This window comes from Peromyscus californicus, unplaced genomic scaffold, assembly GCF_007827085.1.
Source record: "Peromyscus californicus insignis strain IS unplaced genomic scaffold, ASM782708v3 Scaffold_9__1_contigs__length_137607984, whole genome shotgun sequence".
NCBI classification, from domain to species: domain Eukaryota; kingdom Metazoa; phylum Chordata; class Mammalia; order Rodentia; family Cricetidae; genus Peromyscus; species Peromyscus californicus.
The window spans coordinates 31711188-31734853 of NW_026294617.1; the positions used below are offsets into that span (position 1 = coordinate 31711188).

Sequence of the window (23666 nt, forward strand, 5' to 3'; positions counted from 1 at the left end):
CCTTAAAAACAAACAAAGGAGGTGTCGGCAGTTACCAATAAAAAATGCCAGTACAGGGAGCCACGGGTGCAATTAGGGACCATAACCTCACACCTCAAAGAACAGTTAGCCCGGGCCAGAAGCAGGCGACTCACTCCTCCATGGTGGTCCCAGACTGTCCCTCCCCGTCTGAGCAGAGATCTCAGTTGAAAGATAGGCAGTCCCATTACCTTTACTGCTTTAAAAAAAGAAAAGAAAAAAATTTCCTTTGCACCTGCCTTGGAATGTAGCTTGACTGTCTCTGTCTGAAAGAAATATTTTCTAGCTCTCCCAGACTCCACAACGGAAACAAATCCAGACTCAGGGACCCAGCCCCAGGATTTATAACAAGTTTCTTAAGGTATGGGCTGAGACAAATCCTCCGGGCTTGGCAGCGGACCACCCCCCAGCCGAGGTAAGTCTCTTGGCTACAACCTTGCTGATCTGGCTCTGGCAATATCCCATAAACCAAAAGACTAGACTAAAAATTGCTCCCCATCTCAAGAGGCTGTTGGGAGCTAACATCCTCACCCCATGCCAATTGACTTGGAACCTGCTTGTCCATATTCCAAATCCCTACATTTTGCTCAGTCTCTTCCCACCAGACCTCCAGGGCTACACAGTCCTGGAACTTAATGCTCCCTTCTCCATTTCCCCAGTGCCAGGGAGCCAGCTCATATTTGCCTTTGAATATAGACTGATCCAATGACCAATGAGACTAGCCAGCTAACCTGGACATGACTGCCTGAAGCATTCAAAACCTCTCCAACAGGCTTACAAAATTACTTAACAGGATTCAGGCTGTCACACCCTGAGGATTCAGGCTGTCACACCCTGATTCCATTCCACTCTAGTATGTAGATAGCCTTCTACTAGCAACAGCTGACGCTGCTACCCTTGCAAGACAGAGGACTTGCTCCAGCTGCTCTCCACATTGTGATATTGTGTCTCCATGAAGAAGGCTCAGCTCTACCAAATGGAGGTCTCCTGTCTGGGATACGTGCTCGTTCAAGGTAGGAAATTCTCAACGCTGCCCAAAAGGAAGCCATCCTCAAACCAAGAAGCAGGTATGAGAATTTCTGGGGCCGCTGGGATATCTCAGGCTCTGGATTCCTGGCTTTGCGGAAATAGCTCAACCCCTTTATTCTTCCACAGTGGGAGACCAGCCTTTAAAATGGACTCAAACAGGGGCTGGAGAGATGGCTCAGAGGTTAAAGAGCAATGACTGCTCTTCCAGAGGTCCTGAGTTTGATTCCCAGCACCCACATGGTGGCTCACAACCACCTGTAATGGGATCTGGTGCCCTCTTCTGGTGTGCAGGCATAGATGCAGGCAGAACACTATATGCATAAAAAATAAATAAATCTTAAAAAAAAAAAAATGGACTCAAACAGAGGAACGAGCTTTCCAGAAACTAAAGCAGACCCCAACCTGGGCCCTAGCCCTGGCTGGCATCACTAAACCATTCCACTTTCTGTCCGGGAAATGAGACCCGGATTCTGGGATCTTGGTGGAGACCTCTAGCATATCTGTCCAGAAGTCTGGACCCAGTGGCCTCCGGTTGGCGATCCTGTTTGCCTACATTCCATAGCTGCAGCCACCATACCAGGAAGCTGATGCCCTCACCCTGGCCCAGGCCAGGACCCGACTTTAAGAGTTCCCCATGCTGTGGAAATCCCCCTAAGAGAGGCAGATGGCTGGTGGATGGCAAATGTCCACATCACTCAACATCAGAGTCTGAGTTTGATCAGCCTGGTCTCACCTTTGTTGCTATACAGTAGAGCCTCAATCCTGCGACCCCGGTGCCTGATTACAAACCTCAGGTCCCCTCCATGACTGTGAGGGTTTGCCGGACAGTTCTCGGGCCGGCTGCCCAGACCTCAGTGTTCCGGTGGAAACTCCACCCAGCCCCTGGCACCTATATACCGAAAGAGTCTGGAATGTTCCGGTGGAAGCTCCACCTCAACTCCCCTCCCCCATCTCTCTCTCCCCAAACCCTGCCCTGTCTCAAGCCCACCAAACACCTCTCCTCCCCCAGAGATGCTCAAAATCACTCCCACCGGGTAGTTAAACTGCACCCCAGAAAACAGACATGTAGTTTTTCAGTCTCTCTTCCCCGTCTCCTCTCTGGGGGGCCGGAGAATCACCAGGAATGCTTTAAACTAGGACTTTTTCTAATGTGGTCTGATTTGGATTGCTGCATCTGAGGAGAGGTTTATCCGGGTGTGGAAACTTTTCACTCAGGACTCTCCCTTGCCTGAGGCCGAGGCCGATCTGTTTATTGATGGACACAGACCGGTCATCAATGGGGTCAGGAGAGTCAGAGAACAGTGACTACCCAGTGGGTCACCCTATGGCACAAGCCTTGCCACAGGGCACATCATCTGCACAAAAGGCAGACCTGGTCGCTCTCACTCAAGTCATATACAGGGAAAGGACAAACATGTAAACATTTATACAAACAGAAGGTGTGCTTGGCTTCCCTCTGTGTTCATGCTGCGGCTTATAAGAGAGCTCTATTGACTGTAAGGACAAAACAACAACAAACCCACCACCACCACCACCACCACATCACCACCACCACCACCACCACACCATCACCATCACCCCACCACCATTACCACCACACCATCACCACCACAACACCACCACCACCACCACCCACCACCACCACCACACCACTACACCATCACTACCACCTCCACCATCACATCACCACCACTACCACCACCACCATCCACCACCACCACCACACCACCACCACACCATCACCACCCCCCCACCACCATCACATCACCACCACCACCACCACCATTACCACCATCACCACCACATCACCACCACCACCACCACCACCACCACCACCACCACCACCACCACCACCACAACTGAACCCCTCTTCCCTTCGTCCATAACCAAAATGGTCGGTAAGTCCTTAAACGTACCCCGGAAACTCCACTGAGCCTCCCTACTAGCCTCAGTGCTTTGGACAGTTCACACACACGGACTTAACTCTTAAGTCCACCCTCTCTAATTTAATCTTTAAAGCTGGTAAAAATCGGCTCAGCCTTTTACTCTGGCCCTTCTTAGGACAAGATGTACCCTTTGCAAGACGGAACTCACTGCCACGAACTTCTGTTTGGAAGACCTCCCTCTGTTGCCCCGTTTAAGAGAACCTGTTGTTGAGACTACTAGTCAGTCCTTTTAGAGTGTCTCCAGATTGCAGCCCGTTCTAGGGTTTGGGGGCCCCTCCAGTTCCCTCCTCAGGGCCCTGTCATTCATACCAACCCCAGGACCAGGTGGTCATCCAAAAGTTTCAGCAACGTGGACTGACACCTGCCTGGAAAGGACCTCACACTGCTGTTCTGATGACACCAACTGTGGTCAAGGTGGGTGGGATGTTCTCCTGGACGCATCACTCCCATGCCAAGCCTACTCCACACCAGGACCCGAAATGGGCCGTCTCGCTTGGGTCCACTCGGACTCTCATAAACAGGACTCCTGTTTGCTTATATCTATTACGTCCTTTCTGCCTCTTGTAACCCTAGCCCACCGTTACTCTTGGCTTATCTCACTCCCACAGGAAGTGCCTGTACCACTGATCTTATCCATTGTATGACCTCAGAACATTTACATATAATAACCAAGAGATAACTGAAGATGCCTGCGGTCTGCCTGGATCTGGTAACTTACCTGTTTAGGCCCATGCCTCCTCTGATTAGGGCCGTAGTGCCCAAGGCAGCAGTCCTTGCCAGCTCTATCCCTACTGTCCCTGGACCCATGCTGCAGCCGAAAGGAGAAGAGGAGGTGACCTCCTATGGTCCTGAACAAGCATGCACTTGGGGAGTCTATGCACAACCGTACATAACTCTGGCTTATTAAATGGCCACTTCTGCTCTGGCGTGAGCCTGCTAGAAGTCAGCCTCATTTTCACTGAAGGTTACTCCTTTGTGGTGGGGCTTTTTTTTTTTTTTAAATGAAATCTATGAACATAAACTTCTAGTCCCACTCCATTCCCAAGGTAAGTTTTTCTTTAAAAATACCTCTGAACCTGCGGACATGGTGGCACACGCCTTAATCCTAGCACTCTGGAGGCAGAGGCAGGTAGGTCTCTGTGAGTTTGAGGCCAGCCTGGGCTACAGAGCGAGTTCCAGGACAGCCGAAGCTCTTACACAGAGAAACCCTGTCTAGAAAAACCAAAATAAGTAAGTGAAAAAATAAACAAGTAAATGGATACCTCCAACATTTATGCTCACTGGGCAGTAACGCGGACACTCTTTGGTTTTCTTTGCGGCCACGTTTGAGGAATAAATAAATAAAGAGGAACCACAATTGTGTTGGTTTTGCTCTGCTTTAACCGTTGTCTGTGGCCTCCCGACGGCTCTGGCGTGGATCCAGCAGTGTGTCAGCCGGGGCTAGACGAAATGGAACAAGGCCCTCCGGGTGGACTGTAGGATAAACTTTCCAGGTTCTGTCCCCATGCTTCTGGAACTCAGGAGGAAGGATGCCTTTTCTATTAAAAAAAAAAAAAAGCAATAATTATCACTCTCCGGTGCCTATAGAACTCAGTTTGATTCAGGATAAAGAAAGTCAGGAAAGGACTTCAGATAGGTCAATCACCCCTGAAGAGCTGGCTGCTGAAGCTGTCTGAACAGCCCAAGTGATGGATGGCTGGGTAGTCCCTACTTTATTTCTGTGTACAAATGCAAAATCATCATCATTGTGGTTAATTTCGTTGTGTCTAAGCTTCTTTTATTAACATAAACTGAACTAGCTTTCTTTTTTTTTAACGATTTATTTTTATTTTATGTGCATGGGTGTTGTGCTCGTATGTGTGAACCAAGTGCATGCAGCGCTCTCAGAGACCAGAAGATGGCAGCCGATCACCTGGAACGGAGTGGAAGGTATTGGAAGTTTCCAGTTGTCAGTGTGCTTCCCTGCCCCCTCCCTCCCACCCCCGCCCCGCCCCTCACATCCCCCTCCCCCGCGGGGAGTGGAATGGAGATAGGGTAGGATGGGGATGAGGTGGGATAGGGTAGGACGGGTGGGGTGGGATGGGGCGGAATGGGGGTGGGGCGGAATGGGGGTAGGGCGGGATGGGATGGGATGGGGGTGGGGCGGGATGGGATGAGGGTGGGGAGGGGTGGAATGGGGGGTAGGTGTTTAATGAAAACTAGGAACATAAATGTCCAATCCCATCCCATTCCCAAAGTAAGTTCTCCTTTAAAAATACCTATGATATTTATGGTCACTGGGCAGTAGAGGGGAGACACTCCCCAATACATAGGCAGTTGTGGGTGCTGGGAACTGAACCCAGGTCCTCTGGAAGAGTAGCAAGTGCTCTTAACCACTGAGCCACGGCTCCAGCTTCTTGAACTGCTTTGTAAGCAGAGCAGACTGCTAATAGTGATGGAAACGAGAAAGGAAATCTCAAAGGTTATCCAACTCCTCCCCACACCTAACCCCTCCCCTAACTCCCTGTGGACTGGAGCTGTTGTAACCCAGGCTGGCCCTGAACTTGCTGCAATCCTTCTGTCTTAGTCTTCTAGGTCCTGGGATTACAGGCCTGAGACACATTTCTCTCTCAATTTTTCCAAGTATAAAGTTTCTAGGAAAGTCATTTTGAACCATGAGATTAACATTGGATTAATTTCCAGTCCCAACATTGTATAGATGCAGTATAGATGCATGCAACAGATGAGCTCTGAACTTGGATACAGTTGGCTCCAGACAAGTCTGACTATAATTAGACCAGCTTCTAAGATAAACCTGGAAGTAAATTTGTACCTGAGTTTTCATTTCTGTAAAGATAAAAACACATCAGCCCTTACTTTACTGGGTGATTTGCATGATTTATTCAAAAGATAGCTGTAAGCCAGGTGTGGTCCCAGCACTGGGGAGGCAGAGACAGGTAGATCTCTATGAGTTCGAGGCCAGTCAAGGCTGCACAGCGAGACCTTGTCTCATAAAAAAACAAAACAAAACAAAAAACCCCACAAAAGATAGCTGTAAAGTGGTAAAGTCCCTGGTCTTTATTACTGTTGAAAATATAGTTTTTATTGAGACAGATTAAAAATGTTTTTTAGATGTATGTAGGTATTTTCTCCCTTATGTTGCATTGAATCCAAATAAGGGTCTCATGTATGTAGGACGTTGGTATCACATACCAACTGATACCAACGTCCTACACCACAAGCTTTGTGTGTGCATATATATATATATATTAGTTCAGTGTGACACCACTATGCTACGCCTCAAGCTTCATATGTTCATGATGTTTTATGATTTCAGATCTAGAGCTAGAACATTCAGACACAAGACTGCACACGTATACCTATCCATTATTTATTTTAGCTTTGGGAGAAGTGCTATAGATTTGAACCCAGGGCCTCCTCCCACTGAGTGACTTCCTTAGCCACATCAGACAATAGATTTTCTTGTTTCAAAGGATGCACAAAGTGGAAAAACACAAGGCAGACATTCAGTGGCGCTTAGTTTTAGATTGCGGATCTTCCTAGTTGGAATCTTCTAGAGCTCGCACAAGCAACATAACTCAAATATCCTGTTTTTTGTTTGTTGTTGAAACATAAGCTTATTTAAAGTACATATGGCATCTTTTGAGACAAATTAGTTTCTTTCCAGGCGCTCTCTCAGTCATCTGCTAATTAGAAATTTCATTTTTAAATGTTAAACCTCAGTGCAGCAGGAACCCTGTATTCCCTGCCTTCTTGGGAGACAGAGGAGGAAGAATCAGGAGTTCAAGGTCACCCTCAGCTACAGTGTAAGACCAGCCTGGTCTACAGGAGACCCTGCCTCAAAACCAAAAATAGTAAGTAAATGTTAACCCTTACAATACAGAGTGTTTCCATGTGTTTTTAAAAGTCGTATTCATCACATGCTATCCTGAAAGAGATGTATATTTGTCTCTTTATTTTCTGGCATGGGGACTTTACATAAGAGTGGGCCCTCTGAGTCAGCCAGATCCAATATTTAAAAATCTCTTCCTCCCTGTCTGTTTAAAATTTTTTTTTTAAATATATATGGGTGTTTTGCCTACATGTATGTCTCGGAGGCACGTTCACACCTAGCAACTGCAGAGGCCAATAGAGGGCGTCGGATCCCCTGGAATTAGATTTACATATCGTTAGTTGTGAGCCACCATGTGGTCTCCGCTAGAGCGCTCAGTTTTCTTAACCTCAGCCATTCCTCCAGCCCCTGAAATTTGATAATCTCTTGTCTCCCATTTTTACATCCTCATTGACACAGGTCATCTACACATTATAGAAAAACACATACACTCTTAACTAACTACACAGCCGTTGCCTCTTGTTATTATTATTTTTTTAATCAACAAACAACAAGCAATATGGTTAGTCCCTAAAAAAATGCTAGCAGTAGGACCAGCAGCAACATGATTAGTGGGTCAAGGCTCCTGTCGCCAACCCTGAGGAGCTGAACTTGATCCTCAGGGTCTACAAGCTAGAATGAGAGAAGGGAATCAAAGTTGGCTTCTGACCTCCACATACTTCCTGTTACGTGAGCTCGTGAGTACACATGTACACACACACACACACACACACACACACACACACACACACACACACACATACGTGTTAAAAGAAAATGCTAGTAGTTTCTTTTTCAGTCATGTGTTTACTGCTATCCTGGACGCGGTCATTTGGTTGCGATCACATTTGACCCCCTTGTCAGGGCTAGGATGCTATAGAAACAGGGCAATTAGGCTAGAAAAACAAAGAAAAGAAAATGGACCGATATTATAAAGCAGCCATTGATTTCTTACGTTCTAACTCGAACATCCGTGCACACTAGTTCTCCAAGTAAAATGCCTTGTCAAACCTCCTCTCTGCCAAGAATGCACTGCCATCTGGGTTCTACACGGCAACGTTTTCTTATTTAATACACATGTCCCACTTTGGGGAAAAGCATGGTAAAAAGCTTTAATATGACAAGAAACAGAAATAAAATAGTGAAAACACATTGTGTTTCAAAATGAATGCAAGGTTCAGATTTGTGGCACTATGAGAATTGGAAGTTTCACGTGCTCTCTATTATTTTTATGGCCATACTATGAGTCTTCAATGTCACAAAAATTTTTTTTTTTAAAAATTCTAACCTGCATGCAGTTTGGAGCTCAGCATTTGTTTATTTTAAAAAAAATAGTATAAGGACCTACTATTTCAAAGAGGTTAAATGTCATCAGATGGTTTCACACCCCCAGGTAATATCACCAGTATCGTAACAGAAAGCAGAGTGTTCGCCTGGACAAGAGGAAATCTGAATTTCACACCCAGCCCTGCTAACTGCACAGAACTTGGGCAGACCATTTAACTTCTCAGTGTTGCTGTTCCCTGATTTGAAAGGTGGGGGCTCCGTGTTAAACTGAGCATGACATCTTCAGTGACAGGAGCACTTCCCGGACTGGTAAAGGTTATGTCACTGGCATCTCAAATGTTTTTATTTTATGGCAACACTAGGGATTAAGGCCAGTGTCTCATACGTGAGTCACTGAATATACATACTACTGAGCTATACTCACAGCCTGGTAACTGTATTTTAGTCACTTATTTCCACTTTTTCTTTTTCAACTTCCAATACAAAGGATTAAACCTAGGGCCTCAGATGGCGATCTCCACCACTAGGCTGCATCCCCAGCCCCTTGTGATTTTGAAACAGCATCTTTTGAAGTCTTATTGTAATTAGACTTGAACTTGTTCTGTAGCCCAGGAGTCTCCTGTTTCAGTTTTATGAATTTCTGGATTTGGGGCCCTTAGCTCCCAGCTAAAACATTGACTGTATTTGTTTGCTAGTTTTTGAGACAAGCCCTCACTGTACAGCCTGAGCTGGCCGGGAATGAATGCACCATGCAGAACAGACTGGCCTAGAACTCCGAGAGATCTGACTGCCTCTGCCTCCCTGAGGGCTGAGCTTAAAGGCGTGCGCCACTGTGCCCAGCAAGTTGATATTTTTCACAAAACACCTTTTATTGTAGTATGTAACCTCCCCCCTGCTTTCTTAATCCTCTCTCTCTCTCTCTGTGGGAGGGGGCATGATCTCATGTAGCCCAGGCTAGCTTGGAACTCACCTCGAACTTCCAACCTTCCTGCTTCCACATCTGAAGTGCTGTGGTTACTGGTGTGTGCTACCTCCTGGAGTTGATGTTGGAACCCAGGGCACCGTGCATCCTCAGCAGGCACTCCCCATCTGGCTCCGTCACAAGCCCAGTGTTCTTAATCACTCATCTTGGTGGAATTCATTTGACTAAAGTTACGATGATGCCCAGCTGGCAGGAAGAACACACACAAGCCGCAGTGTTTATGCACAGACTGGCATTACAGGGCCCTCGTGCTTCTCTGCAGGGACGCTGAGGATATTGATGGGAAAGCCAGAGACTGAAGCCCTCGCCCTGGCACTTACTACCTTTTAAGTGTGCTGTCTTATTATTTATTAATTAAAGGAGATCAGAGATAATCTCCAAGCTAACTTTCAAATGTAATGTTCTGTAGGGCTATCAGAAAAGGAAGTTTAACTAGAGATATCTTTTATCAAGGAGAGCTTGCCTGTTTCTTTCAGGATTCCCAAAGCACACACCTGCTCTTGCAGAGACGCCTATTCTTGCACACTTCACACTTGTGAGGATGTGACATGCCAGTGACACAGGTTTTTCTTTACAGAATAGTTTGTGCCAGGTAAACACAGGAAACAGTGAGATGTTAGCAATGCCCCGTGCTTCAGTAAACGGATGTTTTGATACAACCATAGGATAATCATCTATATCTATATCAACCTTTTAAGACACGTTTTTATTTTCTTGACCTTTGTATTAGGGACATTGACAGTCCAGGGTCTCTGACTCTTTTCCTTTTTGGCCTTGGGTATTAAACTCAGGGCTTCACACATCCTAAGCCTGTGTTTTACCTCTAGCCCAGACTGTGACATTTAAAGGAACAATTGGGGACAGTGGCCTTAGAGAATTTGAAAATTTGGGGAAAGCTTTAGGAAAACTCCTTTAACCAAATGCTCTTATCCCTGAGAAACAAGTCCCCGAGAAACCGGAATAGAGATGAGGTTAAGGCCAAATGCACAGCTGGATTTCATGGCCAGGCATGATCCACTAGTACTCATTCTATTTGCAGGGTGCGGCTGTCTGAATGTGGGCCCATCTCAGCAGACTGTGATTATAAAGGGAAGGAGTAGCAAAGACTTGTTCTTTGTGGTCCTTTGAAACTCACTGGTTTACTCAAGTCTCCCAGGGGCTGCTAAAGAAGACCCCACCTGCCAAAATTTATAGTCCAGGTGAAGAGGTGACAACCAACCCCCGTCCTGGTTCAGGAATCTCCACCCACATCTCCTTTCGAATCAGTAGGAAGCCACTGCGATAAAGGGATTGTGAAGAAATATGGGCCTGGACTAGAGAGATGCTTGAGACAAAGGAAGGAACAAATCTCTACATAGTTCTAGCCTTTGTAAGAACCTGGTTTTCTTTCGATGCTTCCTTTCAAATAGAAAAATTCCATGTAAGAAAGAAGAGTGAAACAGAACAGCAACAGGAAATTAGGAGCTGTCGTTTTGGAAACATTTAAAACCCTAATATTCATCTTCAGTTCTACGGATTCCCATTCATGAAAAGAAAAGACCATCCACATCATTTCTTTTTAAAAGAGAAAGCAAATCAGAAACCCAAGCGAGGAAACATTTTCTTCCACTCTGTAAGACGAAAAGGATCATTATCTTTCTACCTTTGGCCCTGCTGAGCCTATACTAGAAATCTGGATCTGGGAGCTCACACTGGGAAAAGTGAGGTGTAGGTGGGAGCAGGCTGATGGCGCAGAAGCAGGAAGCTTAAAAAACCCTGGGGGGAGGGGCTGTGCCCCAACACTTGGGTCTGATCTCCTTTTTCGATTTCACTCAACACCTCATCGCTTCCCCTCTAAATAAAAAAGAAATAAGCAGCCAGTTAAACTTAATGAGGGGGTAATAAAGTGACAAGGTTGTCTCTAAAACGCTCCCCTGACCCTTTGGCCACCACTGGGGTTCTCGGGGCACAGTGAGATTCCCGGGGCAGGAAAGCGGTTCCCACAGCCGACTTCAGATCCGAGGCGCTACTGGATCTGTGCGCTCGTGCAGCAGTCGTGTCTTCTCCCCGAGCCGCACCTCTCTTGGGTTCAGGATGACTGGCGGCTGGGGGCTGGACCGAACCGCAGAGTGTCTCAGCTTGCAGGTGTGCACGGTACCGTGGGAAGGGGGACCCGGAGCCGCAGAGCCAGGGCTCTCCACTCTAAGATCTCCGAACCCGAGGCGGCCCGGACAGATGCCAGCTTAGGAAAACATTCCTCCAAAACAAACCCCACCGACTTCCCCAGAGCTCCGCGAAGACGCGTGGGCGGAGCGGGCTTAGTGGAATCCACGAGGCGCCCCGCCGCCCACGTCGCGTCCCGGAGCGCGCAGTGGCCCCGCGCCACCCCTGGAGCCCGGGTTTGGGCTCCGAGGAGGAGGACTCGTTTGCACTCCGCGTAGTAAACAAAAGTATGGTCGCCGCCTCCACGCTGCTTTGCCTCCTGGCAATCCGAACTCTGAGAGGCGAGAGACTCAGAAACACTTGAGAATTACAGAAAATAATAACGGAGATCGAAAAAAGCAAAAAAAAAAAAAAGTGTGAGAAAGAAAAACACCCCACTGCCCCCCACCAACCTCACTGCCGCCTCCCGAGGGAGAGCCGCTCCCGCCCAGGCCCGCGCTCATTGGCTAGCTCGGCGGGGACGTGGCGCGCCCATTGGCCGCGCCGCCTGCCAGTCAGGGGCGGGTCGGCGCGCGCCGCCGCGGCGGGCGGGGAGCCTGTGCCGAGCTCGTAAGTCAGGAGGCTGCGGAGTCGCTGCAGTCCTTGCCGCCGCCACATTCAACAGGCAGCAGCGCCGCTGTCGCGCGGCCGCGGGGAGAGGCGAGAGGAGGGCGAGAGCGGCCCGCGGCGTCCGCCCGTCTGCTCTGGAGTCCGCGGCCCTGTCAGCCGGAGCCTGGCGCCCGAGCTGCCGGGCCCCGCGGCCTGCTCCGTGCCCCCCGGTGCGAGCCGCCGAAGTCGGAGGCTCCCGGACGCCCGTGGTGACCCAGCGAAGTTGGAAGTTCTGGGCGCGTCCGTCCGCCGCGCCGCGCCGCGCCTCGCCCCGGCGTGCGTCCGCTGACCGCGGGGGGCTCCCCCCCCAATCTCGGAGCGACTCTCCCTCCGGTCGCCCGCCCCGCGCCCCCGGGTGGCCGCGTCTCCCGGTACTCTCGTCTGCGGGTTGGGGGAGGGGCGCGGGGGGGGGTCACCATGGCCGAGGCGCCCCAGGTGGTGGAGACCGACCCGGACTTCGAGCCGCTGCCTCGGCAGCGCTCCTGCACCTGGCCGCTGCCCAGGCCGGAGTTGACCCAGTCCAACTCGACCACCTCCAGCCCGGCGCCGTCGGGCGGCGGCGCGGCCACCAACCCCGACGCCGCGGCCAACCTGGTCTCGGCGGCCGCTGTCAGCGGCGACTTTATGAGCAACCTGAGCCTGCTGGAGGAGAGCGAGGACTTCGCGCGGGCGCCGGGCTGCGTGGCCGTGGCGGCGGCGGCGGCGGCGGCCAGCAGGGGCCTGTGCGGGGACTTCCAGGGCCCCGAGGCGGGCTGCGTGCACCCGGCGCCACCGCAGCAACCCCCGCCGGGCGGGCCGCTGTCGCAACCCCCGCCCGTGCCCCCCGCCGCCGCGGGGCCCCTGGCGGGACAGCCGCGCAAGAGCAGCTCGTCGCGCCGCAACGCGTGGGGCAACCTGTCGTACGCCGACCTCATCACCAAGGCCATCGAGAGCTCGGCCGAGAAGAGGCTCACCCTGTCGCAGATCTACGAGTGGATGGTGAAGAGCGTGCCCTACTTCAAGGATAAGGGCGACAGCAACAGCTCGGCCGGCTGGAAGGTGAACGGCCCCGGGGTGGCCCCGGGGGACGTGGTGGGGGCGGGCGAAGGGGGTCGGCAGGTGTGGGGTTTGCTGGGGGGGCCCCCCCGGAAATGTCAGGACGTGCGGGGAGAGCGGGTGAGAAACGGCAGGTGTGGCTGGCGGGGGCTTCTCGGAGACCTGGAGCGCTGGACCGAGTGCACGCCCGCGAGTTCTCAGTGGGACCCGGAAAGGGCTTGTTTGGGAACTAAAGGGGAACGCCAGGTCTGGCAGGCGTGAAAGTTAGCTGGTTGTTGGAGCGGAGGGGGTTCACTTCGCTGCGCTCTCCTCCTTGACACCCCGACCCCGCGAGGCTTCGGGCGGCTGCTCTCCGCCCACACGCGCACCCACTCTCCCAGCCTTTGGCCGCCAAGGTTTCCCCGGAGGAGCCCTGGAGACGTCCCCTTTTCACGCACACGCACCCTTGGGGACTCTGGCTGCCGGTGGGATGGCCAAAGACGCGCAGCTGGCCGAGCTAGGTGCGGGCCGGCAGCTGCCCAAGGTTCCCGAGGCCAGAGCGAATTGAGTTTTAGCCAAAGTGACCTGAGCAGGTGGTCGAGCGTTCCTACTCCCTAGGTAGGGTGTCCGACGCGTGCAAGGGGGCGGCCACGGCTTTTAGGCTCTGGGCAGCCTAAAGTTCAAGTGTGACCCTTGGCCGGGGCGGGAGCGGGCGGGGAGGGAGGGACCGCGTGTACAGGAAGCTAGAGCCTTTAAAGGGCCAGTGCCTCCAGCTTGGGAGGCTACACTTTAGTAGTCAGGGAAGTGCTGCCACAGTTGGTCTTGCTTGGGGAGGGGTGCTTTTTTTAATTGGAAGCCGAGAAGCTGCTACGGGTGACCAGATTATGCATGGGTGTTTGCGAGTACTTTCTCTAACCATAAAGCCTGGAGCTACCCACCAGGGGCAAGGCTGGGAACTTTGAGTATTTGGTGGAAGTCTTAAGTGGGATGCCCGCGTAGGGAATTGCCGAGGACCTTCTGCCTCAGTGGAGGATTGCAGATTTGCAAATTTAGGTGCTTATGGTCCTTGTTTACCTTTCTGGAGGTGGCAGGGAGAGACCGAGGTGACTCAAGAGTTGGACTACGACATATCTACCCCGTGGTGGGGGGTGGTATAAGGGCCCGGGGCCTTTTGGAGGCAAGAAGTGGAATATTACACAGGGGTCATTCTCGCGGCGGTCACCCTTGGCTGACAGTTTCTCAGCGTCACTGGTGGAACATAATAGATCTTAAGAGTCTCCTCTCTCTCGAGTTTAACACAACATTTTTTAGTTGTTTTTTCTCCCGGTCTTGACTGCACAGCATAGCAGAGTCTTTGCTTCGTGATTGTTACAGCAAGGTGCTTTTACATACTCTGTCATCCCCGTGGTTAAAGTATCTAAAAGGTCAAGTTACTCACATCATATGAAAGTTCTTGGAGAAAGAGCCAGGGGTGGTTTTAGTTTTGCCACAGTGTGTTTTGAAGATATCTACTATGCCTGACATGCATATTACCAAGTGTACCAAAAAGTAAAATACCTATTTCTGATACTCTAATTCACAAACATAGAGGTTGTCTTTAAAATCCAATTTTAATTAACATTTGACTGTAAGTACTTGACTGCTTTACTTATCTATGAAACTTTAGCTATTACACAAAGCATTTGTCATTAAAAACAAACAACAAAACTCTAAAACCCTTTGGGCACCTAAAGTACAGTGTGTACTTACACCATTCTTTAATGTTCTTGGAAAGGGATACAACCTACTTCAGTTTGAGTGCCTTACTTTAAAGATACAGGCAGTGTTGGGGATATTTTTAGTTTTGCCTTTTAGATGGCTTGTGAAGATACTCTTCAACTAGAACGGTAACAATTTTAAAATTAGTCTTTAGAAAAATAGTCGGGTCACATTTTAAGCTATTTTATTTCATTCTTCTGATTTCTTAATAATTCAAGTGTAATTATTTACGTATTTAAAAAAAATTCTCATTGGAGCTAAGAAACGTGTTAAGCATGAATTAAGGGCCCTCCGGAAGTGAAGGTCTAGCCACTGTTACTTGAGCAACTAGCAAGTGTTGGGGTGGGGAGCAAGGCACTGTGTTTTCAAAGGAGTAGATGTTTGACTGTAAGAAGTCTGTCCGGGTAAGCTAAACTGTAGCAAATGCGTTTTCAGTCTGAGTAACGGGGTATTTTAAGAAAAACTTGAACCTTTGTAACTCATAACTAGTCTTCTGTTTAAGGCTTTCATAAGAATGAGTTATGATACTTGTTAAAACCAAGTTTCACTCTCAGATCTGAAAGATACCCTGAAAACTCATAAAAGGAAGAAGTTATATTATGGTTTAAAATCGGATTCTAAAATGCAAATCAACCCAAACTTAACTGGCCTAGTGCTATGGACAAGTAGCTTTGAAACAGAGTATTTCCTCTGATTAGTTTTTGGGAATTAGGCTGAATCATTAATTAAACTGTGCTTTGTGGTGCACTTCCTGGGACTTGACTGAGAATTTGAAAGTCTTTTTACAAAGGACAAAATAACTGGAAAGCTGTTAGTGTCCAAAAACTTTATTTTTAGAAATGGAGACGTAGTTCAGTTGGTAGAATGGTTTCCTAGCATGCAGGCGGTTCTGGGTTCACTCCCTAGCGCTGTATAAACAGGGTGTGGTGGTACATGCCATCATTTCTAGTGCTTGTCTGTGGTCCTCAGCTATTCGGGAAATGATGCATATTTGTATACACAATTGGAGAGTAAGTTATACGTTTAAAACTTGGCATAGTGATAACGTGCTTGATGTTACAGCATTCAGCAGTTGGCGGCAAGAGGATCCTAAAAGTCATGCCTATCTCCATAGTGCAGCCTGGGCCACCTGAGTCAAAAAAATGAAAGAAAAAACAAAACATTTAATGTTTGGTAAAGCATTGAACATACACTTTTCCTGTTTGTGGACATGGTGTATAAGTAACATCTGTCTTAATGTGTGTGCGAACACACATTTGTTAGCTGGTATGCATGGTTTGGATGCCTTCCTCAGCCTCTCTCCACCTTATTTTTCAAGATAGGGTCTCAGTAGGGTCTCTTACTGTGGCCTTTAGAGATTTGGCCAGACTGGCCTGAAATGAGCTCCAGGGGGTCTGCCTCCCGGAAGTAAACTGCAAAGACACAGGCTTTTATGTTGGTGCCTGTAACCAGGACTCAGGCTCTCAGGCTTTCGAAAGCAAGCACTTACCAACGTCTTCCTGGTCTCTTTATTTTGATATCAGCTAGAACTGTCCTAAGTAACACACGAGTGGAACCTAAAACTTGGAAAACCTGGAATGTTTTAAACAGCACAGTATTTGTAAACAATGAAACTTCATGTCCATGACCTGTTTCCCCATATAGAAGACTTTTTAAACTTGGGAAGTAGCATTGTGAGTAGTATTTTTTTTTAAGTGGTGGTTTTGAGTTGACTCTTGTTGATTGTTTTGGTGGAACACTTCAAAAAATGCTTTAGGGCTGAGGGTGTAGCTAAGATGGCAGTGTGCTTGCCCCGAGTGCAAGAGAGCCTTGATTTTACTCCTATGTGCTGTGCCTGCTGGTGATCATAGCATTCGGGAAGTGGAGGCAGGAGGATTCTAAGTTCAAGAACATTCCTGGCCACATATCTCCCCTGGGGTATTTGAGACACTGCTTCAGCAACAACAAATTTGACTGTAAGATTTAAGATTTATTAAAGAAGGTTTGAGGTTTCTTTCTTTTTTAAATGAAATAGCTCACTTGTTAATTTTGAGTGAAATTTCTTTAATTTTATCAATAAAATAATAGTGCATTTTTAAATGTCTTCAAATGTATGTTTAGTCTGCAATTTAGTGTTTTAGTTTAGGGGTGAGTAGCTCCAGACAGCTGGCTGGGAGGGGAGGGTGGCTGCTGTATTGTGCCCACTCGCCTTTGACTTCAGAGAGCCCTTCTTCTGAGACTGAGGAGAGGACTTGATGGTACTTTTCCTACTTGTAGTTTTTCCTTTGTGCGTGTGCACCACCTGTGTGTAGGCATCCATGGAGGTCAGAAGAGGTGTCGGATACCCTTGACCTGGAGTTACAGGTGGTTGTGAGCCATGATCTAGGTACTGGTAACCAAACCCTGGTTCTCTACAAAATCAGTGATTGCTCTTAAGTAAGAACAGTGATTGCTCTTAACCTCTGAGCCACCTCCCCAGCTCCTGTTTCTAGTATCTGCTGCTGCTGCTGCTTTTTGTGGTCACTGAAGTTCCCTTAAAGCCATTTTGATATTCAGACAAACCCCTCAGAGGTGCAGTATGTTGACTACCTGGATAGATAAAGAGAATGAGGGGTGGAGTCAGGAGACCCAAGCTAAGTGTGTGTCTTATCTGTTAAATGCTAAAACAGTTTAGAGAATGGAGTCCTGTACCTATCCCCTGCTTGGGACACCATAGCAAGAGGACTGTGAATTTGACACAAGCTTCATAGCAAGGCACCCCACCCCCCAAGTCTCCACAACAGAAAACAGATGTCAGATCTGAAAAACATAAGACTATTATTCTGTTATGCTTCACCTGTGAACTTTTTCTCAGCAGGAAGGACCTTCCATGTTTATTGCTTGAGGATTTTTCATACATGCATATGTTTTGATCAAATCCACCTTCCATCTCCTCTCCTCCAGTTCTTCCTCTATGGCCCCAACACCTTGACCCTCCCAGCTTCATGTGCTGTGGTGTTAGATGCACTGAGTCTACTTAATGCTGTTTGTATGTGCATGGGTGTAGGACTGTCTACTAGAGCATGGGTAGCTTCTTAGGGCCACATCCCTGAAGAAAACGGACTCTTCCCCTAGTCGGGATCAGCTGTCGATAGCTCCTCAGTGGGTCTTTATGAGCCACTCCCACAGCCACGTTGGGGTTTTGTTGCCTTCACCTTGTGCAAGTCTTGTACATGCAGTCACAGCCACCGTGACTTCATGGGTGCCCTGCCTCGGTCATGCCCAGCAAATACTGTTTTGCTGTAGATGGCTGCTACCTGTGGCTCTTTAAAGTCCTTCTGCTCCTCCTTCTAAGAGGATTCTTGGAGGTGTTGGTTGTGATTGGATTTAGATGTCCCATTTAGAGCTGAGCACTCCAGAGTCTTAGTTCTCTGTACGTTGACTAGTTGTGGGTCTTTGCAGTCTACTACAAAAAGAGGCTACTGTGGTGAGTGTGGAAAGGTGAACTAATCTATGGTTATTAAGATAACTTAGGGGACAGTTTATTAGTATGTTCATTTAGTATAATAATTCTAGATTACTAGAGTTAATGACCTAGCCAGCCATGGGATTTGGCCCAGTAAATAGTACTAGGCACCCGTTTGATTTTGAGAAGTGGGCTTTAAGTCCAGTTAGAAAGTGTGTGGTTGGTTACTCTCATACTGTTAGGCCATTACTGCACCAGTGGGCATGATCTTGCCAGGGTAATAATCATGGTTTTAGCTTTCAGGATTCACAGCTAAGTATGAATATAGATGACTTTTCTCCCCTAAAAGTGTCCATAGACTCTTCCAGCACTATGAAGGCTAACAGTAGGAATGAAGCATCCAACTTGATTTCTCCACATCATACGACTTAGATATCTAGTATCCTTAGCAATCGGGTCTTACTGTCAAGTTCTTGATGGTAGTAAAGAGCAATGGCAGTAGCTATAGTCTCTTGATTTAGTGGGAGGAGCATTTATGGTACCCTGCTGACCAACGATTTGAAATGAGGCAATCCATACCTGGTAATGGGTTTCTTACTTGATAGCCTATGGTATCTAGGAAAGGCATTGTGCCAACCTCCCCTGTTACAGGAAGATAATATCATTTAAACGCCTTTTGTATGTGTATATGTATATATTTTAGGAAACGGCTATAATAGTTTCTGTGTGGCTTTCTCAAATGTCTTTAGTGTTAGCCCTCCCCATGCTCCCTCCTCTACCTTGCCCTACCATCCCACCTCATTCAATCCTCCCGTTAATTCCCTTTTTGCCTTCATGCATCTTACATTCTATTTCCTTCTCTTAAAATCCAGACCTTCATGGCCCCTTGCTGGTTTCCTGATTGCCTTAATTTCCCATTTAAACATATCTAAAGCTTCACAGCTAGCCATCACATATGAAAGAGAACATACAGTGTTTTTCTTTCTGTATCTGGGTTACTTCACTCAGAATGGTTATTTCCAGGTCCATCCATTTACCTGTGAATTTCCTAATTTAATTTTTCTTTATAGCTGAATGATACTTCATTGTGTATTTGCATCATTTATTATGGATACTATGGCTGTTTTTTGTTTCCTAGGTGTTGTTGAATAGAGTAGCAGTGAATGTGGATGAGCAAATGTCTCTAGTAGGATATAGACTGCTTGGGAATAAGCCCAAAATTGGGATAGCAAGATTAGATATGGTGGATCTATTTCTAACTTTCTGAGGAAGAACTACACTCATTGCCATAGCTAATGTCCCAGTTTTATATTCTGCCTTTTTGTTGTTGTTGTTGTTAAGACAGTGTCTCATTATATATCCCTGGCTGGCCTGGAACTATGTAGACCAGGCTGGTTTCCAACTCATAGAAATTCACCTGCTTCTGCCTCCCAAGTGCTGGGATTAAAGTTGTGCACCCTAACACCCAGCTGCAGTATACATTGTCAGTCTGCATGCTAATATCTATATTCAATACATATGCATGCTGATATTTTTTTCATTTTAGTCGTTCTGATTGGAGTGAGATGAAAATCTCAAAGTAGTTTTATTTTACATTCCCTAATGACTAAGAGTATTGTACATCTGTTTTTTTTTCCCAGAACTGTTTAGTTCCATGCCCCAGTTTTTTATGTGTTTTGTTTTGTTTCTGTGTTTAGGATTTTTTTTTGTGTGTGTGTGTGGGGGGGTGTTGTTTGGTTGGGTCTTTGTATATTCTAAACACTAACCCTATGTCAGTTTTATAGCTGTTAATTATTATTATTATTTTTTTTTTTTACCATTTCCTGGGTTGCCTTTTCTGGAATTATGGTGTCCTTTGCTGCGTAGAGTCTTTATTCTGTTTATTAATTGTTGATCTTAATACCTACATTACTGGGGGTCTTGTTCAGAAAGTCTTTTCCTGGACCTTTAAGATGAAACATAGTCCCTACTTCCCTCTCTAAGAGGTTCAGGTATCCAGTCTTACTTTTGAGATCGTTGATCATTGGGAGTTGAGTTTTGAGTGGGCGGACTCAGAGGAGAGAATCTGGTTTCATTCTTCTACAGTTAGTATCCAGTTTTCTGCAGTGTGTACTTTGGACCTTTTTGTCAAAAACTATTTGGCTGTAGGAGCATTCTGTTGTACTGATCAATGTCTGTCTGTCTGTCTGCCTGCCTGCCAGTGCTGTGTTGTTTATTGCTGTAGCACTGTATTGTAACTGGAAATCAGAGCTTCAGTATTTTTAATACTGAGGAATGTTTTTGCGATCTTGGGTCCTTTGTATTTCCGTATGAGTTTTGAGATTTTTTTTTTTTTTTTTTTTTTTTGAAGAGTTGCTTTGAAATTTTGAATCAGTAGATTGCTTTGGGCAGAGTAGCCGTTTTCCTCTTAATCCCATAGTCTGTTTCTGTGTGGGTCTGCTTAATTTATTTACTTCATCTTGAATTAACTTTGGTCATATGCATCTAGAAATTCATCCGTTTCTTTCAGATTAGTGTAATGTTAAGTTTTAGGTTTGTCCTAAGGGTTCTCTGAACTTGCGCAGTATCTCTTATAATGTGTCCATTTTCACCTCTAATTGTATTATTTTTTGTCTTTTTCAATTTTGACTAGTTGAGCTAAAGATTTCTTAATCTTAGTATTTTCAAACATCCAGTTCATTTCATTGATTCATTGTACTGATTTCCTCCCTGCCCCTCAGATAGGGTTTCTCTGTGTAGCCTTGGCTGTCCTGAAACTCACTTTGTAGACCAGACTGGCCTCAAACTCAGAGAGATTTGCCTGTCTCTGCCTCCTGAGTTCTATGCTTTGTGTCGATTTTTAATTTTTATTTCTTTTATTATTTTTGAGGCAGAGTTTCTCTGTGTAGCCCTAGCTCTCCTGGAACTCACTATGTAGACCAGGCTAGCCTTGAAGTCACAGAGATCTACCTGCTTCTGCCAACCAAGTACTGGGATTAAAGATGTGAGCCACCACCACCTTTTCCTGTGTTTTTTAAGAGTTGCTTTGTATCCTAATCTATGATTGATTTTGGAGGAAGCTCTGCGGGCTGCAGAGAGAATGTGTATTCTCAGTGGTTACTTTTCTATTGCTGTGAAAATATGACAGGGGAATGAAGGAAGAAAGGGTTTTGTGATGGTTAGTTTTTTGTCAATATGATACAAGCTAGGGGCATCCTCAAAGAAGGAGCCTCAACTGAGAAAATGCCTCCATCCGATTGGCTTATAAGCAACGTGGTGGGGGTATTTTTCTTGTTAATATTTGCTGTGGGAGGCTCCAGCATCTCTTCATTGTCTCTGCTCCAGGTTCTTAGCTTGAGTTCCTTTCTTTGTCTTCTCTTGTGGGCTTCACTTGTTGGTTTATCACAGTGGTAGAAACTAGGCTAGGTTTGCTTTGGCCTACAGTGGCAGGGAAGGAAGGTCAGCAGTTAGGTAAACTGTGTTTCAGGACCAAGCAGGAAGCTGACTGATGACTTTTTTCATCTACAAACAGGAAGAGAGAACAGGAGGTGGGGTAAGGCATAAACCTTCAAAGCACACCCTGGTAACATCCTTCCTCCAGAAACGCTTCTACCTCCTAAAGGTTCCATAACCTCCCCAAACCACCAGCTGAGGAACTAACTGTCTTAGTCACCATTCTATTGCTGTGAAGAGACACCATGACAAGGAGAGACAGATAGACAGACACTGGACCTGACACGGGTCTCTGAAACCTCAGATCCCACCTCCAGTGACCATTTCTCCAACAAGGCCATACTTCCTGATCCTTCTAAACCTTCCAAATGGTTTCACTCCCTTGCGAAATGTATGAGCCTATGGAGGCCATCTCATTCAAATCACCACAGGGACCAGGTATTTAAACACAGGGACATTTCTCATTCAGAAACCATATTTTTCATTAATTTTTGGGTGGATTGTTCTGTTGGGTGATGTCTTTCTGTACACTGAATATGTTTTCCTCTGATTGGTTGATAAATAAAACACTGATTGGCCAGTGGCCAAGCAGGAAGTATAGGCGGGGCAAGCAGACGAGAATTCTGGGAAGAGGAAGGCTGAGTCAGGAGTCACCAGTCAGACACAGAGGAAGCAAGATGTCAAGGCAGAACTGAGAAAAGGTACCAAGCCATGTGGCTAAACATAAATAAGAATTAATGGGTTAATTTAAGTATAAGAGCTAGTCAGGAAGAAGCCTGAGCTAATGGCCGAGCAGTTACAAATAATACTAAGTCTCTTGAGTAATTATTTTATGTGTCTATGGGTCCGTGGGAGTCAGGCAGGACCTGAGAAACCTTAATGGCTACAAATGTTCTGTAGATGTCTATTAGGTCCATTTATTTGATAGAGTGTTATTTAATGTTTCTCGATTTAGTTTTTTATCTTAGATGACTTTTTTATTGGTGTGAATGAGATATTGAAGTCATCCACAGTTACTGTGTTGAAGTTAAGTGGTTTTAGGTAAGTCATGTGTCTTTAATGGAGTATGCAGGTGTTTGGTTTGTACATGTCTAGAATTGTAGTATCTTTTGGTAGATTGTTCCTTCAGTGAATATGAAGTGACCTTCCTTATCCCTTCTGATTAGTTTTCATAAAATAATTATGCTTGCTTTTTTTAGTTCTGTTTGCCTGGAATACCCTTTTTATCCTTTGAGTCTAAGCTGGTATTGAGGTATTTTTCTTGGAGGCAGCAATCTGTCTGTCTGTCTCTCTATATATAGATGGCCCATTTTCTAATCTAGTCTGTATCTTTTATTGGGGAATTAGGACAATTAATGTGAAGAGTTATTATTGAGAGATGTATTAATTCCTGTCATTTTGATGGTTTGTGGTGTTTTCTCAGACCTCTTGGTAAGTGTCCTGGCATTGTCTGGTCCTTGTGAATTCTTGGGTATATTTATCTTCTTCAGACCTAAGTATCCCCTGTAGATCTGGCTTCCTGTTCACAAATCCCTTTAGTCTACTTTATCATGGAAAGTTTGAATTTTTCTTTCAGTTTTAACAGATAGTTTTGCTGAGTATAATAATGTGGTTTGACAGTCATAGTCATTGAGAGCTTGGAATCTGTTTTTCCACCCCATGCTGGCTTTCCAAGTTTCTGTTAGATAACAGGTGTTAGCCTGATGGGCCTGCCCTCAGAAGAGGCTTGCCTTTCTCTCCTGCAACTGTCAGGACCTTTCTTGTTCTGTGCTTTTTCTGGTTTAATTATGTCTGGGAGTTTCTTTTCTGGTCCTGTCCATTTGGTGTTCCGTATGCCTCTCATACCTGAATGAGCAGCTTTTCCTCTAGAGTTGGGAAATTTTCTTCTATGACTTATTGGAACTGTTTTCTTGCAATTTGAAGGTTAAGTGTTTTCTTGATAACCTAAAGCTTTCCCATGATCTTTCCATATCTTTTTAAAACTTATTTGAACATTTCTCATTGACTTTTATTGAGTGATCCAATCGCTCTCCTTTGTTTTCTAACGCCAACTCTGTTTCCCCCCATGGTCCATTTTGTTGTCAAGTCTTTGCACTGAAATGTTTTATGTAACTG

General features: G+C 46.5%; 1 protein-coding gene across 1 annotated transcript in view; it reads left to right on the forward strand.

Annotated features, from left to right (window-relative positions):
* The first annotated feature begins 12229 nt into the window (after window positions 1–12229).
* Window positions 12230–23666, forward strand: part of Foxo1 (forkhead box O1) — a 90719-nt gene continuing 79282 nt past the window's right edge. The window contains exon 1 of the mRNA XM_052730560.1: window positions 12230–12961. Coding sequence (XP_052586520.1) covers window positions 12341–12961 — 621 coding nt within the window. The 5' untranslated portion in view covers window positions 12230–12340. The remainder of the gene's footprint in view (window positions 12962–23666) is intronic.